This window comes from Panthera pardus, unplaced genomic scaffold (genome assembly GCF_024362965.1).
Source record: "Panthera pardus isolate Hobbes unplaced genomic scaffold, ASM2436296v1 HiC_scaffold_6, whole genome shotgun sequence".
Lineage (NCBI taxonomy): Eukaryota > Metazoa > Chordata > Mammalia > Carnivora > Felidae > Panthera > Panthera pardus.
The window spans coordinates 107441561-107459767 of NW_026526991.1; the positions used below are offsets into that span (position 1 = coordinate 107441561).

The 18207-nt window shown below is 45.3% G+C and overlaps 2 protein-coding genes and 1 pseudogene across 3 annotated transcripts; all 3 read left to right on the forward strand.

The window, feature by feature from the left end:
- Positions 1 to 605: 605 nt before the first annotated feature.
- Positions 606 to 3252, forward strand: LOC128774974 (uncharacterized). Of its 2 annotated transcripts, none has more exons than XM_053895264.1 (2): positions 606 to 1745; positions 2431 to 3252. In XM_053895264.1, the coding sequence occupies exons 1-2, from the start codon at positions 617 to 619 to the stop codon at positions 2454 to 2456; spliced, it is 1155 nt and encodes a 384-aa protein (XP_053751239.1). In that variant the 5' UTR covers positions 606 to 616; the 3' UTR covers positions 2457 to 3252. The 2 variants fall into 2 exon arrangements, with proteins under 2 accessions (XP_053751239.1, XP_053751238.1); XM_053895263.1 differs by having other exon boundaries at positions 2598 to 3252.
- LOC128775007 (endogenous retrovirus group S71 member 1 Env polyprotein-like) lies at positions 3103 to 4761 on the forward strand. Its single transcript, XM_053895357.1, has one exon. The coding sequence runs from the start codon at positions 3103 to 3105 to the stop codon at positions 4759 to 4761; it is 1659 nt and encodes a 552-aa protein (XP_053751332.1).
- A 5164-nt stretch (positions 4762 to 9925) lies between these two features.
- Positions 9926 to 11369, forward strand: LOC128775042 (glia maturation factor beta-like; annotated as a pseudogene).
- Positions 11370 to 18207: the final 6838 nt, after the last annotated feature.

Genomic DNA, 18207 nt, shown 5'->3' on the forward strand with positions numbered 1-18207 from the left:
CAACCCTTATACTCTCCTTAGTCTGCTTCCCCCTTCTCAGGTGTATTATACAGTTCTGGACTTAAAAGATGCCTTCTTTGCCATCCCGCTGGCCCCACAAAGCCAGCCACTATTTGCATTTGAATGGACTGATCCTGAAGAGGGAAAAGCCGGACAGCTCACCTGGACGCGACTCCCCCAGGGATTTAAAAATTCTCCTACTCTTTTTAATGAAGCCCTGCACCAAGATTTAGAGCCATTTCGGATTTCCAACCCACAGGTAACTCTATTGCAATATGTTGATGATATCTTGCTGGCGGCCCCTTCTCATTTAGAATGCCTGAATGCCACCAAAGGACTCTTGAGTCTTCTACAAAAACTGGGGTACCGAGTGTCAGCCAGAAAAGCACAGGTCTGTCGTACTGCAGTGACCTATCTAGGTTACAACCTTAAAAAAGGTAAGCGCTACCTTGGTGAACAAAGAATTCGGGCCATACTCGATATTCCTCAGCCTAAAACTCGCAAACAAGTCCGCGAGTTCCTTGGGGCGGCAGGCTACTGCAGACTATGGATACCTGGCTTTGCTGAACTGGCAGCCCCTTTGTATGCCACCCTCAAAGGGTCTCCAGAATCCTTCATGTGGGGAGAGACTCAAACCAAAGCCTTCCAAGCTTTACGAGATGCTCTCATGACCCCACCAGCCTTGGCCCTGCCAGATCCCACCAAGCCATTCCATTTGTTTGTAGCCGAAAAAGGGGGGGTAGCCAAGGGAGTTCTGACACAGCGCCTAGGACCTTGGCGCCGACCAGTGGCTTATTTATCAAAACGGCTGGATCCAGTTGCTTCCGGTTGGCCCCCATGCATTCGACAAATTGCTGCCACTGCGCTTCTAGTTAAAGATGCAGACAAACTAACCTTAGGGCAAGCATTGTCTGTCACGGGGCCCCATGAAGTGGAAACTTTACTGCGGGCTCCCCCAGAGCGATGGCTGTCAAATGCTCGGATTACCCAATATCAAGCATTGCTACTTGACCAGCCCCGAATACGTTTTTGTGCTCCCACAACCTTAAACCCAGCCACTTTGCTGCCTGAAGGACAGAATCCCCCTCTACACTCTTGCCCAGAAACCTTGGCAACGATCTCGTCCCTCCGCTCTGATCTTACGGACATTCCTTTACATGACCCTGATATCAGCATGTTTTCAGACGGCAGTAGTTTTGTGTTTCAAGGGCAAAGGTATGCCGGTGCTGCGGTGACGACAGACCGTGAAGTTTTATGGCAACAGACCCTTCCCCCAGGAACTTCAGCCCAACGCGCAGAGCTCATCGCACTAACAAAAGCCCTAAAACTTGGAAGAAACAAGTCAGTTAACATTTATACGGACAGCCGCTATGCTTTTGCAACCGCGCATGTACACGGATCCATTTATCAAGAGCGTGGTCTCCTCACAGCAGAAGGCAAGGCCATCAAAAATAAAGCTGAAATTTTAGATCTTCTAGCAGCCATCTGGGAACCTGCGAGGCTGGCAATCATTCACTGCCCGGGACATCAAAAAGGCAACTCCCTAGAGGCAGTCGGAAATCGCCTGGCTGATGCAGCAGCCCGAGAAGCTGCCCTAACTAAAAGTGAAAGTGCCTTGGAGCTACCGATCTTGACAGAGCCCCTGCTTCCACTGGAGCCCAGTTACACTCCTAAAGATTTGGAGTGGATTTCCAGAAAAGGGGGAAGTAAGATGCCGGGACAAAAGTGGTTTCAGGATCCTGAAGGTAAGATCCTCTTACCCGCGGCACTCGGGCGGCGCATGGTGGGTCAGCTCCACCAAGGGACTCATCTGGGAAAAACGAAGATGGCGGAATTAGTGCGGAGAAAGTTCAGGGCACAAGGGCTGGGAAAAGAGATTGAAGAGGTGGTTGAAAGATGTGTAAGCTGTGCCCAAGTAAATCAGGGTGCAAATAGGAAGGTTTCAGAAGCTAAAAGAGATAGAGGAATTGAGCCAGGCCGCTTTTGGGAAGTAGATTTTACTGAGATTAAACCAGGGAAATACGGATATAAATATTTGCTTGTTTTTGTAGACACCTTCTCCGGGTGGGTCGAGGCATTCCCCACTAAATCAGAAACGGCTCAGGCGACAGTTAAGAAATTATTAAATGAAATAATCCCTAGATTCGGGCTGCCTCTGAGCATAGGATCGGACAATGGCCCGGCCTTCACGGCGCAGGTGTCCCAGGGTCTGGCCCAGGCATTGGGAATAGATTGGAAATTACACTGTGCATATAGACCCCAGAGCTCGGGTCAAGTAGAAAGGATGAATAGGACCCTAAAAGAGACCTTAACCAAATTGTCCCTTGAGACAGGCGAAAATTGGGTTGATGTCCTGCCTTTTGCCCTTTTGCGAGCGCGTTGTACTCCATTTGTCAAGGGATTTTCCCCTTATGAAATTTTATTCGGCAGACCTCCACCTATCCTGCCGAGGCTAGGAGACGATGTAATGGAACAGTTGGAACAGGACCATTTGCTGGCTTCGCTCATGGCCCTGCAACATGTACAGAAGGAAATAACCAGGGCCTTGAGAGAAGCCTTCACTCATCCTCCTGTTCTTCCCCACCCCTTTCAACCAGGAGACTTAGTCTGGGTCAAAAGGCACGAGCCTAAAACCCTGGAGCCGCGCTGGAAAGGACCACACACCGTGATTCTGACTACACCCACGGCCGTGAAGGTAGATGGTGTCCGAACCTGGATTCATCACTCTCAGGTTAAGAAAAACTGCGTGAAGGCGGGAACAACCCAGACTGATGCAGAACCAGATAACAAAGAGCAATGGAAGGTTCAAAGGCATCCAGAAGATCCTTTAAAGCTAAGACTGATGCGGGAATAATAATTTTCTGGGTTTGTATGGTGATAAGTGTGGGGGACTGTATGGAATTGCATCCCCTATCTTTTTGGCCATACCAATGGGAACTCAGGGACACTGTCACGGGAAAGGTGATAGCATCTAATACCTCTTCCACTGTGCCTTGTTTTTTGTTTGATTTATGCGACTTGGTGGGGGACTCATGGGGGACTCTAGTTACTAATTATAAACAGCCAACGGGCTTCGCTCCTCCGGTCCCCGAAAACCCCTATATGGTTACCTATGGATGTGGACACAGGGATCAAGAACAAAAATTGGCTAACATACCAGGGTTATACAGTTGCCCTGCAAATAGAAAGGTCGAATGTGAAGGAAAAGGCCAATACCATTGTGCAAAATGGGGTTGTGAAACGCTGGCCCCCTGGCTGACAGGACAGGGCCATGATCCCTTAATCACCCTCCTTAGAACTCCAGATCCCAAATGTAAGACTCAAGGAAAATGTAACCCAACAAAAATATGTTTAAAAAAGGTTTCTAGTTCCAGTACCTTTTCCTCTTCCTGGGACACTGGACACACTTGGGGTCTCAGGATGTATGCTCCAGGAGTTGACAAGGGCATTTCCTTTACTATACAACGGGTTAAAAGAAAAACTCCACCCAATCCGGTAGGGCCAAACAAGGATATGATTTTACACCCCCCACTCTTTCCGACTGTCCCTTCCCAACCTACCCCGCAATCGGGTGCCCCCACAAAGTTGGAATTACCAACTACAGGTCATATCCAGAACCCGTTCTCCCCTGAGACGCATTGGCTAGATGTAGTAGATTCTATGTATGCTTGGCTAAATTCATCTCACACCGAGATTGTACAAGATTGTTGGCTGTGCTTAAACCCTAAACCTCCATATTATGTGGGAGTGGCTACAAATGCTAGCATTGGACAAGACATAGAAAAGCATGTTGTGAAATTGCTAAATCCAAGCACGACATTGTGCCCTTGGGGTTCACGACCAATTTTAACCCTAGGAGACCTCCAAGGGCAGGGTTGGTGTATAGTGTCCCAAGAATATAATTGGCAGAACTCCCCTTACAAAAACTCTTGTGCAGAAGTGTATATTCCAAGTAGTTCAGATACTGATAGCGCCCAAAATATAGCATACCGAGCCCTTACTGGAGCCTGGTTTGCTTGCTCATCAGGAATTACCCCCTGCATTGCAGCCGCATACTTTGGGGTCGGCACCCAAGAGATTTGTATCCTAGTTCATATTCTCCCACAAATATACCTATATAGCGGAGAAGCAGGGAGAGAACACTTACGTCTATTTGAAGGACATTCCAGGGTAAAAAGGGCAGCACCAGTCCTCATTCCACTCCTAGTGGGACTGGGAATTGCAGGATCCACAGCTTTTGGAACTGCTGGACTCATTGTGGGGGACCAAAATTTCAAAACTGTAAGCAAGCAAGTGGACCGAGACCTAGGCTACTTGGAAACTTCAATTTCTCGGCTAGAACACCAAGTAGACTCTTTAGCTGAGGTTGTATTACAAAACAGAAGAGGGCTTGATTTACTCTTCATGAAGGAGGGGGGCCTCTGCGTGGCCCTCGGAGAAACATGCTGTTTTTATGCGAACAATTCCGGAGTAATCCGAGACACTCTCAGTTTGGTCAGGGATAATCTTAGGGCCAGGGAACGTGCCAGGGAAGCCAGCAATAATTGGTATCAGAGTTTATTCTCTTGGTCCCCCTGGCTCACATCATTGCTTACAGCCGTAGCTGGGCCACTGCTATTGTTACTTCTCGGGTTAACTATTGGCCCGTGCATTATCAATTGGTTAGTACAATATGTCAAGAAGCGAGTTAGTGAAATAAAAATTATGATGATCAGGTCCAATTATATCCCCTTAGTTCCTAATGATGAATCAAGGGATTGATTCACTGACAAGAAAAGGGGGAAATGTAAGGGTTAAATTGTAGTGTAGGGCTAATGCTTAGCTTGAAAAATAACAGCTTTATGTTGACATTGAAGGTTAAGAGATAACAGCCTTGCTTTACTCTTATAAATTACGCCTCATACTCTTGTAAATTAGGCTTCACCAATTAAGGAAGCAAAAGTTCAAAGAAAAGAGCATCAGAGGCAGGGTCAAGGAGATCCACTGGTTGCAACTTAGAGGCAGAAAGTCTAAAGTAAACACCTCATTAGGCAACTGTTTCTAACTCATCTGGAAATTGTTTCTTTGTTCTGTTCCCAGGTGATGATAAAACGATGTGATCGGTTATAAAAACTCTGTACCCCGGCTGTTCGGGGCCGCACTCTTATCAAGAGTGTTGGTCCCGATCGGTCGGCCTTGCCTCTCATTGTAATAAACTTTGTTGTGACTGTCACTGGTGCCTGTAGCATTCTGTTTCAGGAGTCGTGTGGATGCAACACCCAGCCCATGGGTGCTTGTTCTTTCTGAAAACAGCGAGCTTGGCAGCAGATTGTGCTCTTCTCTTTATTCCCAGAACTATCCCATTCTCATCTGAAATGAAGATCTTTAGCTTTGTGTGTATCCCTTCCCATCCCCTTGCTCTTTTTTTTAAGTCCCTACTGTGGGGATTGCAAGGCCAGAACTAAAGAGAAATGTCCCTTCATGTTAATTGGGGAACCTGAGCAAGTCATCCTGACTCTGGCATAGATAGGTTGGGCAAAAGGCCCTTGGGACTTGCCTTTAAGGAATACTTTGTGAATGGGGCATCTGGGTAGCTCAGTTGGTTAAGCATCTGACTTCCGCTCGGCTCAGGTCGTGATCTCACAATTTGTGAGTTCGAGCCCCAAGTCAGGCTCTGTGCTGACAGTTCAGAGCCTGGAGCCTGCTTCAGAGTCTATGTCTCCTCTCTCTTCCCCTCCCCTACTTGTGCTCTCTCTCTCTCAAAAATAAATAAATAAATATAAAACTTTTTGAGGAATACTTTGACAAAAAAAAAATAGGGCACTTGAACTTGCCAGAAAAATTGTTGTTGTATAGGCAAAGCCAGAGATTTGGGAGGAAGCATCGTCAATTGTGGGGAGAAGAGCAACAGAGCTTGTTTGTTTCTTCTCAGATTTTCTGGTATCCCTAATGATAACCTGTGACTGACCTTGTGGGGTTTTGCATTGATAGTTACCCAAGCTGCCTCCCTCTCCTGGCTTCTTGAGATGACTTCATCTGGAAAAACAAATGGTGCCCGGATGGGAATTTAACTTCCAAGAAGTGGCCAGGGCTTTGCCTCTTCAAGCAATACTTCCACAGAGCCTGATTCCAAACACCTAAATGTCAAAACCCATTACACCAAAACCACTGGTGACTATCCATTGTAGGTCAGAAGAAATCCACTCGGTGCCACAAGATTCTCATCCCTTTCTCAAGTCCCAAAGGAAGAATTCTTGCAAGACTGGTTGCCAGAGCAGGCAGTGGAGGGTTCCTTTGCCCCAGCCAAGAGGTGTTTCTCATTCCCAAGACAGCTTGCCAAGAGAGTGTGCTGGTCACTTCCTTCTCAGATTTCTTCCATTCTTCTTTGATAATGAGAACTTAGGCAATCCATATATCCCTCTCTATCATTTTGCCCTTTTTCAAACGAGGTCTTCCCTGTGAGACATTCACAGCCAGTGTCCAAGAGAGATCTCCTCTTTGGACTGGGCAGTGGCATTGAGCTCAGCTTCCTCAGGGATAGGTTGAACAACGGGGCCCCTTGAGACTTGCCTTTCCTAACTATTGACAAAAGCAGGCACAAGACATTGCAAGGTGCCGAGTACAGAATTTCTACCCATAGGCCAAGACCAGAGGAGCTGGGAGGGAGCTGGCCTCTCTTGGGTGGCCAGAAGGAGCTTAGCTACGCATTTCACTCTCAGCATTAAGCTGTCCTCATCTGCAGTGAAGACCTTGGGCCATTTGGGTCTGCATTCCCATCCCTTGGCACTCTACCTAGGCATTCACTGTGGGGATTCAAGGTCAGAATTTAAGAGCCACATCCTCTCTCAAGTGGGGAGTCAGGCCACATCCTCCCTACCTGGAGAAAAGCTGGGCAACATGGACCCACAGGCCTTGCTTTTCAGCCTTACCGTTGGCCACAAAAGTTTGACATAGGACATTGGAGGGAGCCGAACACAGAATGTTTGCATGTAGGCAGGGACAGAACAGTGGGATGCAGCCAGCCTCAGTTCTGCAGAAAGGGGAAATGAAGCTAGGCACCTCATTCTATGTTATATCTTGTATCTCTCCAAACATAAAGAATTCTGAGCCTCCATATGTTCCATACCTTTGTAGATGTTCTAACGAGGTTTAGGGTCACAGGAGAAATGGGTCCTCACTCACATGAAAATCCCTCAGGGATGAATGGAGACCTCCCTGTCACTGCCTGCGCTAACCAAGAGCAATCAGTTTCTGACATCCCAAGAGAAAATTGCTCTCCTTGGAAAGTGTGGTGCTTCACAAGCTGCAGGTGGCATAGGGATGTTTACGCTGATTGTGTCCCTCACTGGGATCATTGATCTGCCTTCATTCTGAAAAGCAGAAGCCTCTCACATGGGCAGTTTGCTCCCAGACATGGGCCAGTGTAGAAAGAGCCCAAAGTCTCCTGCCCCAGAGCCTGGTTCCAAACACCTGAAGCTCCGCAGTGAGACTGACCTTGAATCACTGAAGGCATATTGCACCTAGGCTTGATGGAAAGGGTCTGAGAAACTACCATGGCCAGAAGAATTCCTGGCTTCCCTACCTTCTGGGTGAACTTGTTTGGCACTAAGGGGTGTCAGATGTAGTCAGTGGACATTTCTCTGGGCCCAACCCATTAGGTGTGTCTTACACTGGAGATTATGTTGTCAGTTTGTTCTTTGCTTTATCCTATTCTCCTCTATAAGAAAGAACTTTGGGTCTGTGTGTATGCATGACCAATTTTGGTCTTTTTGTCCAACTAGGTTTCCTATTGTAAACATTTGGTGCCAGAGTTTAAGACCAATGCAGTCTCAGTTTAACTGAGGGCTCGGGTCAAGTTCTCTGGACTCTAGGATACTTGGGGCTATGGGGTCTCTCACCACGTGTATTTTAGGACCATGCATACATCAGGAAACCTAGCATACTTGAGGGGCCCAGCATGGAATGTGTGCATGTAGGCAGGCCCAGAGGAGTTAGCAGAAAACTGGTCCTTTTTCTGCAACAAGAAAATCTGAGCCAAACACTTTCAGTTGTATCCCATTCTCAATGGAATTCCAGATTAAGGTTTCCTCTGGCCTGGGCTTCCAGGCAAAACCAGTGGTGTTTTTCCCTTTACCCAGTGCAGAGGGGTTTCCTCTTCTTAAGACAGCCAGCTTCAAGTAGATTATACTAGTCACTCTATTCTCTGCTGGATACCTTTCTCATATGAAAGGAGTGATTTTGAGCCTCCATTCGCTCACTGGTTCTTATTCTTTTTATAAACCTGTTTTTAAATATTTCTCATTTTTGAGTGTGAGAGAGAGACAGAGAGAGCCAGCATGGGTGGGGGAGGGCAGAAAGAGGGAGACACAGGATCTAACGCAGGCTCCATGGTGTGAGCACAAACCAGATGGGGGGCCTGACCTCACAACCATGAGAACGTGACCTGAGCTGAAATCAAGAGTCAGCCACTTACCCACTGCCCCCTCTCTTGTGAATTATCTCTTTATATCTTGGTTCCCACTAGGCATAGTGGGCCTGTCAGTTAATTCAGTCAAGCCCAGGGATTGGGGGAAAGTTGCCATGCTGCTCCCATGTTAACTGAAAGCATGCAGTTTCTGATACATAAAAGGATCAACTGACCCCCACCCTCCCTGTCACTGATGACTTGGTGCTTGAAAGGCTGGAGTTGGCATGGGAGTAGTTGGGCAGCAGAACTCCAACCACTGGCTGCTAGAGATGCCTTCATTCTGTAGAGCAGACAGTTCACCCATTTGCAGTATTCTTCAGGACCTGCAGGATGTGCAGAAACAGCCCATTCAAGGACCATTGCAACAGAGCCCCTGTGGAAATACTTGAGGGTCAGCCACAAGCCAGAAACTGCTAGCTGTGTAGCTTGACTGCCTCCAAGGACAGGGCAAAAAAAACCCAATGCCAGAAAGTTTCCCTCTCCTTCTGAAGGGACACTGCAGGAAGTTTCCCTTTGTCCTAGCCCACAAATTGTTCTTACTCCAGAGACAACCATCTTGCCAGGAGATTGTGCTAGTCACTTCATTTATTTTTTTTATTTTTTATTTTTTTGCCATATGCCATTCTTTGGTGTTCATTAAAACTTTGGCCTTCTGTGTCTTCTCGTCCACCCTGTTGCTTTTTTTCCAGCTCACTTCTCCCTGTTGTCCATTCAGGCACAGCATCTCAGAGCCATTTCTTCTTTTCACTAGGGAGTATGGCCAAATTCTTGTCACTCTGGGATACGCTGGGTCACGGGGTCCCTCCAAACTTGCTTTTCAGTACTCTGTTGACAAAGCCAAGTCCAGTGCATTTCAAGGTATTCGGCAGGAATGCTTGTGTGTAGTCAGGGTCAGAGGTATCAAGAGGGAGCTATCCTCACTTCTGGGACAAGAGGAACATGGAGCAGGACAATTCATTCTCAACTTTACCCCATTCTCAGCTGAAATGAAACCCTTTGGCCCTTGGGCAACCACCATTGCAATTCCTTGGCTGTAGTGATCACTATGTTATGGGTCCCAGGCAAGGCTAAATGAGGCTGTCCCCCACATAGTGAGTGCCCTGCCTTTCCTAATGAGCTCTGACTCTGGTCTCTGCTAACCAAGTGCAATCATTTCCTGATACCCCAAAGGAATGATTGCCTTCCTGGGAGTACTGGGTGTTTGGCTGGCTGAGAAAAGAAATGATGGTTAACCAAACTGTTTCCCGCCCTGGCTGTGAAAGATGCTTTCACTCTGAAGAGCAGACGGTTCACCTGTGGGCAGTCTTCTTGAGAAACTGCTGAAAGACGTCTTTCTCACTGAAAAAGACCATTCAAGAACTACTGTAGGGATGGGGGCGGCTCTGCCAGGCGCTGGGGCAGGAAGGGAGGCGATCGAAGACGTGCCATTTTTAAAGGAGCCTGAAACAGGGCTACAGGCTGCTGATGGGCAGGAAGAAAATGAGGGAGTCTTTGGTGGTTTGTGATGTTGCTGAAGATTTAGTGGAAAAGCTGAGAAAATTTGGTTTTCATAAAGAAACAATGCTGCCATCATAAAATTGGTAAGGACAAACGCCTGGTGGTACTCGATGAAGAGCTGGAGGGCTTTTCACCTGATGAACTTAATGACAAACTGCTTGAATGGCAACCACATTCACGGTGTATAGTTATAAATACCAACATGATGATGGAAGAGGTTCGTATCCTCTGCCTTATTTTCTCCAGCCCTGTTGGATGTAAGCCTCAACAACTGCTGGAAGCCGAGCTATCCCAGCCTGAGTGGCAGGGCCCCGGCTGTGGGTGGATTGGTGACTGCAGGGCGGCCGCCCGACAGTGAAGCTTCTTGTACTCCCGCTTTTAGGTAATTTGGCCTTATTAAAACTACCTGGGGTATTGTCTGTTGGGGAATTGCCCTCGGCAGGCCCCCTGGGAAAAAACTATTAGGAAGAAAATAAGGTTCCACAAGAAATTGTGCGGCCTTACGTTTAGCCCTTGCCATCCTCTATGGAGACTCCTCTACTTACAGGAAGGATAGCCTCATGCATTTGCCAGCAAAGAGGGTCTGTATAGGAGAGACATATGGATTTGAAAGCCCCACTCCGGCAACTAAGTAGTGTATTTCTGGGCACAGGTGACTTCAACCCCTAGGCCCACCTGGCCCCCTGGAGGCATTCCAGATGACTGAACCTGGTCGGTTATAGTAGAGAATGGTTCATTGGTTCCTAGGTGCATTGTCTCTCTGAGAATGTATGAGGCATGGGTTTCTAAGGCTTTTTCAGCCCCTTTCTGGCACCTCGGACCAAGGCAAACACATTGTTCTGGCCTCATGTGGTTAGGAGGTCATGTCCCTGTAACAGTTCCACTTGAGGTGTTGAGAAATAGAGGGCCTTTCACTAGAACAGCAAAGCAAATACTTTGTAGATTATACATAAATGCAGATGCATAATGGGATGTAAGAAATTAATCTATAATCAAAGGGTATGCGGGAAATTTCTTAATAAGTTTCTTATTTCTTAAAGGTTGTTTATACATAGGAACGTTTTCACAATTAGATGTTAGAAAAACATAGTTGATGTACAAGGAAATCACTAGTATATATAATGCCACGTTTACTGCAAGAAATTGGCCAGTTCAACACACTGCTGTTGTCTGTGTCCATTTTTATTTTGGTTTTTTTATTTTAGCCTTTTATTTTTGTTTTAGTTTTGTTTTATTTTCACTTTTTCACTGACGCCGTTCATCCTTCGGGAACCCCTGGACCTGCTGGGGCTAGGACTCCGGCAAACAACAAATGATGTATGCTGGGAGTAAGAATAAGTTAGTCCCGACAGCAGAACTACCCACGGTGTTTGAAATAAGAAACACTGAAGAATGGCTACGTGAGAAACTTGGATTTTTCCACTAATGTGAACTTGTCTGTTTCTAAAGTATTTAAGTATTAAGCTGACCATATTGGAACCAGACATAAGTATTTATGCCTAAAACTGCACTGTTCCTCCCAGTTCGTTTCCTGCAGTAAAGAAAAATTCTTCATTTTGTTCAAAGTTTGAACAAAGGAGAAATCATCTTCATAGTAATGAAACTTTGTAAAGTATTTCCTTATGTTTGGAAATGTTAGGTGGGCTACTTCTCTCCAAGGACTTTTTGCACTCTTGCGACTAATTTCGGTAACTTATGGTTTAGAATTTGTTACTATTTGCAGACACTTGGCAAGTGGGTATTGGATTGTGACAGGCCACAGTTGCCTCTTTTTGACAAATACTGGATTATTAGCCGTTCATAGATGAAAATATCGTACTATCACTTGTCAAATCTTTGAAATTAATTTGGGGTAAAAGACCAATGACCCAGTTTTGAGCCATGAAAAGTAATTTTTGGTGGTGTAATCTATATTACAAGTACATTTTTCATCAACTCCATGCCTTCTTTGTTTTCCTATACCTTTTTAATCAAGTCCAGAAATTTTGTTCCTCAGTCATTCATTCTTAAGGTCTGGGAGTGAAATGTTATAATAGGTATGACTGTTAGGGTCTCTTCTGAGTAGAAAATAGCATCTTATTCTTGGAAATTGATAGGTTGGAACTAATCGAGCTTCATTCCTGGTTGTGTCATACTAGGTAGTTTTGGATCTAGGTTGAAAACACTATGTAATTATAAAACACCTCTCAGTGCTGTCCTGTGAACACTAGCCATTTTAAGTGTGTTGATACTGTGCCTCTGGTTTGTTAGCTTTGAAGTTAAAGACTTTTATACTGCCAGTGTTCCAGATTTGGTGAAATTAATACTTTTGTAAAGGGTCCAAGTGAAACAATTTTGTAATGTGTTTATCTGAAGTTTGCAATAAAGTCAACTTCATATTTCTAAAGTTCCAAGTGTCTGCTTGCATTGGTGAGTATATGGCGGTTGAGAAGTATATTTATGATCAGTTTGTGCCATGGGAAAAAATTATTTCAAAACCTTAGCCAGTGTTAATAACATTAACACATCATTAGAAATTGCACCTTGTATTCTAAATGTCAGAAGATATTCTAAACCATACATCTGTCTTGGCATCGTTGGCATAGAGCAAGGATTCTAATATATAGTATATTTTAACATATAAATATTTAACTTAATTTGACAAATGTCTTGAGACTCCAAAGACTAATCAAATTTGGCGAGCAAATTCTTATGTTAAGAATATCTTAGGGGCACCCGGGTGGCTCAGTCGGTTGAGCCTCCAACTTTGGCTCAGATCATCATCTCATAGCTCGTTCAACCCCTGCGTCGGGCTCTGTGCTGCCAGCTCAGAACCTGGAAACTGCTTCTGATTCTGTGTCTCCCTCTCTCTCTGCCCCATTCCCACTCATGCTCTATGTCTTAAAAATACATGAAACATTAAAAAAGTATTTTAAAAAAAGAATAGCTTAGTCATTTCAAAACTAGAAAGGCATTTTTTCATGTTGGACTATTTTCCATTCATCTATTCTTTGCATTATTTTTGGGAGTTCTGTGCCAGCGTTAATAAAGAGGTGAAGATAGTTGGAATTTTCACAATTTTGAATCTTCTGTTGCCAACACTGTTTGGCTTCGCTAATCTAAAAAAAACAGGAAGCAATAGGAAGAAAGTTTGAGATGAGGAAGTGCTAGAGTGGGTATTTTTTTGGTTAATGAATGCGAGGGATGCGTTATTCCAATTTCCAGAGCGAGAGAGACAGAGACAGAGACAGAGAGAGAGAAAACTTTTCCCAGGAAGTTTATGAATTCTTGAAACAGGTGTTTTGATATTGGAGAATTAATGCTATTTCTGCAGAAATGCAGATATAACCCAAGTGAATGGAGAGTGTTTTTAATGTTTTTCAATGAAGGAAATGAGATTCGTTTCACCTGGTTTGCAGCAATAAGAGAAACTAGTGCTGCAAGAATGTATTTTTTAATGAGGTTCCTTTTTTCTTGTCTTGCTTGTTTTTGTTTTTTGTTTTTTAAATGGAAAATCCTCTATAATGTCAGACAATACTTCCATAAAGAGAACTTAGTTCTGTTCTTTAAGAGTGGCAAAGAGCTGTGATAATTCATGCTTTTTTTTTTTTTGTACCTCGTTTGATTCCTTATCTATAACATGTATTTATAAGACAGTAAACTAGGACTAGGGAAGCAGTAGAACATGCTTTTACTCCCTCTGTCCTATAGGGAGACTTCCAAATTCTATGCTCTAGAGTGTTCTCAGACTTTTTTAAAACTTCCTTCCCATCTAATCAAATTTTTGCATTGTTATTTTCCAGTATATTTCTAATTTTTCTTTTTTTTCTGCCTTCTCTCCAACAGTAACTCCAGGGTTGACCATTGCAGTCTTGACGTTCCATAACTTTCTGGTGCAGCTATTCTCATTCACAAGCCTATATGGCCAAAAACCTGAGTCCAGGAGGACTCATGCAGAGATGAACAAGTTTACAGGGAAGTCTATCCTGCTGAAGAGCAAGGGTCCATTTGGTCCAACATATACCACAGTCACAATGAACAGAACAGAATCCTCAGTGGAGAGCCCAGGACATGACTATAAGACAATCACATGGAATGGACTGCTGCGAGGTCTCAGAGTAAAAATAGAGCAAAGGGGTGAAAATGGAGAGGGAGAGCCAGAGTTATTCTTATCTCCATCAGAGATAAGAATAATATAATGCAGAGAGTGATGTGACTAGTACAGTCTTCCCCAGCTCACTGACTCAGGAAAGAGAAACACCAGTGGGCTTTGGCAAATGGTGCCATCTATAAATTCCACCTGAAAGCCCTGTCAGCAAGAAACCTGCCCAAATTCTTTCTTTAGAATCAGAAGGAAAGACCTGGCTCTAGTTATGTGTTTTGCCCTTGTCATCAGTACATAGGGACAGCAGTGATACAGCTGTAGCAAGGATATGCTCCCAGACAATGGGTACGTGTTTGGAAAGGGGAGATTTGACAGGTTTCTACCTAAAGGTATTTTACGAGCTGACCAGATCCTGGAACATCTTGCCCACATGAAAACTTCTTGTTCTTCAAAATGAAGGAATCTCCATTAGTGAGGGGAGGGGAGTCCAACTGGATGTCATTCTTGTTCATACCCTAGCCAGCTAAGCAACACCATGTGCTCAGAGACAGAAGGGTCAGGTTTCCTCTGGGATATTAGACCACATACCTTCAATTTCCTCAGTAACTGACTGGGAAACTGGCACCATTCATACACCCATGGCTCCTGGACATGAACAGAAACCTAGATAGAGAAGCAGCAATGAGATGTACATAGTACAAGAAGTACAAAGAGTGACAAAGTTCTGCATCTCCAAAGGGAATAGCATCCATCTCCTAAGTATATATTTTTCTTAACTTGATACAGAGAGTAGGACTGCTCCCTTCCTAAAACCTCTGGTTAAGCCTACACACAAGCATTCTCCAGTGGGCACCTTTGGATGCTCTAGGCCTATTGATATCCATAGATTCTGAATTCCAACTTCAGGGCCCCTGTGACAAAACCTTTGCAAAACTCACCAAAATTGTACAAAACTCCCTGCTTCATAGGAAAAGATATGACTGTGAGACACTGGTTCTGAAAGGATTCCAGGTAATCTCTTGCTTCAAAAGAAGAGCAATTATTTACTATGGCTATAAAAGCCTGCTAAGTAAGAAAACCTTAAGGACATAAAGTTCAGTTGTAATCTAGGACATCAGACTCTGAGAGCACTCCACTGGCTCAGGAACTGACTGAAACTCACTTCCAATCCTTGGAACATCGTTGTGTACAGACAGCCACATGGTCTTGCTGTGTGAATGGAGACCAAGTTTGAAAAATGGCAATGGGAGAGGAATGACTACAAGGACAGTCTAAGTTCTCCATTCAAATGGGCACAGGTCTAATCAAGGAAGGAGATATCTCTAACAACCCTTCCTCTTGTCCCACACAGGAGGCATGATCCTCCCCTAAACACCTGCTTTCACTACCCTCAAGGATTCTCCTTGGGCATCTTTACACCCCTTAGGTTTGGGGATGGCCATATAATTCTTAAATGAAATTAAGAAGGGCCCAATGCAATACCTATATCAACATCACAAGGACACCACTAAATTCCCAAGTTGAAACAAGAGGCTATTGCTATAAGAAACTTGTTATGAACAAATTCTATTCAGAATCTTTCTTCACAAAAAGGGCTAGGTTATGGAAATGGAGACACAAACTGCTAGAGTTCTTCATCACATATGAGGTTTGGAGAATGTTTCAAATGAAGCACCCAGTGCAGTGTCCTCTCAACTAGGTTATATCCAGAATAAGAAATACCTGTGGGCTTAAGGCATGGGAAACTTCTGAAGGACTATACCTGGGAGCCATGACAGCAAGGAGCCTGCATTTTCCCACAGGAACCAGTGAATTCTGGATTTGTCTATCCCTTTCCCTTTTTTAATAAGTTGAGAAAAGCAGCAGTGTTTGAGCTATAGCTATTGGGTTCTGCTGGATCTTGCTCAGGATTCTGGAACAAGGACTTGTTTCCTTACACTTTGGCAAGGGCTCTTCCAGTGCTCATCCCCTCCCATTAATGCTTCCCATGTGGTAACTTTCTGCTTCTCAGGATGAAGGCAACTCAATCATCCAGGTAAATCAGGTAAGCTGGCTCCCCTTCACTTCCCATAGCACAGCAGGCCAAGCACCAATCACCAAGGAACGAAAGGCCTTCTTTCCTTTGGTAGAGCAGAGCCTGACAGCTCTCACTGAGCACAGGAACAGAGTGGGAGTTTGTGGCCTACCCAGAGGTGGCTGCTGAATGAATGATGGCCCCATGGCTCCTAAGGGAGAAAAAAAATGTCAAAATACAACAAGGAGAAGGAAATGGGCGCAAGGAGGGCCAGAACTCGACATTTCCAGTGGGAATGGGAATCCACATGGTATGAAGCTGTGCTTCATTTGCCCTTGACCCAGAAGGATACCAGCTCCCTGCCAATATCTCTGGCCCAGACTACATATGAAACATTCTCTTCTGGGCCTCTAAAAATGCCCTGGGCCCCTGAATGGCTGCATCCTTCTGAAAGCCAGTGAATTAATGAAGAGGAGACCTGTGGCAAAATCTCTCCCCCAGTCACAAGGACTGGACCAGACTCCAAGGTGGAAGGCAGAGGATAGGACTCGGAGATATTGACTTTGAATGGATTGCAGGAAGAACCTTGTGTTTAGATAAGGAGCCAAGATGTGTAAAGTTGGATAAGGAAAACCAGATCCCTTCAGAGATTGGAAGGGGAATTCTATGGAGGAGTGAGTGCCCAGCATAGCCCTGCCAACCTTGCTGTGGGAAGAAGAAACACTAGAAGGCTTAGGAAAATGTGCTTTCTAGAATCTCTGGGAACTGTGTCAGCAGCACCAGCCCTGTGTTCTTCATTCAGAAGGACATAGAGAGCCTGGGACTCGGTCGGCTTTTCTTGATTTTTCCATCATTGAATGGAGTGAGCTGTGACAGTGCTCTAGCTGGGAGATACCCCCAGCTCTGGCTCCAAAGTGTGGTGAGGGACATTGGTGCCGACTTCCTGTAAATGTCACTTTCTGGGCTGACCAGCTTCTGAAGCCTACTGCTCCTGTGTGAACTGTCCGCATTTCAGGAAGAAGGCACGTCAATCAGGCTGAGCAATGGGTCAAGCTGGCTCCACTCCCCCACCCCTTGCTACAAACAGCCAAGCAACATGCTCAGGGGTAGGAGGGCTGTTCTCTTTTGGGATAGCCGATGCTGATGGCTGTTATTGAGCACGGGACTGCATGGAAACACAACACTTTTCCATGGGAGCACGCTGATTGCCAGCTCCATGGCTCTTAAGCATGAATAAACGCAGAGTCAGAAACACAGTAAGGGAGATGGAATGGCCACAGCCATGACAAAAAGGCTTTCACTATTTCCACAATTGGAATGAAACCAATGTGGCATGGAGATGTGTTTCTTAATTTCCCCTAGGTCCAGCAATGAGGCCAGCTCCCCTGGGACCTGGGACCTGGGACCAGAGTTCATTAAAGATGAGAATTGGATTATATTTACAAAAAATGCTGAGCATGGGACTCAAAATCGGCCATCCCATGCACTCAAGCCTTATGCTTCTCCCGCACTCTACCAGGCACTGTCAATTCAACCTTCCAGAGAGATCTGTGCACTGGTATCAGTCCTGTCCCTGAAATCTCCTATGACCTAACCCTGACCCTAGCCAAGGATCTTTCCCTATGGGGGAGGGGGACAATTTGCACGTCTGAGAGGAATGGATATGGGGCCCATAATTGGTGTTGGGTTGTTCAGCACCAGCTGCTGGATGTTGTGAAATCACCATGCCATGTCCAAGTTAAGGATGGAGCTGCACATACGAGATCCTGAAGCCCGACCTGAACTTGGCCCACACCATAGACTGGTCCTTGCACCCAAAGACTAAGCCTGACCCGCAGTCTCCCTTGCACCCTAACTCATCCCTCCAGTGAATTCAAGGCACTGTTCATGGTTGTGCCTCTGGCACTTCCTGGGAGCCAACCTTAACCCTAGCCATATCTCTATTTATAAGAAGGATCACCTCCTAGGTCCAAGAAAAGAATAGATGTGGGACTCATCAAAGGCGCTGAAAGACTGGGTGAAGTATGCTGCGTTTAACCATGGGATTTCCAGAGCCTGAATGGAGCTTCAAAGGGTTTCCGGTGCCTAAAACTAAGCCTGGAACACACAATTGGTTGTCCACTGCACCCAATCCCTATGTCTGACCCACAGGCTAACAGGTGCACT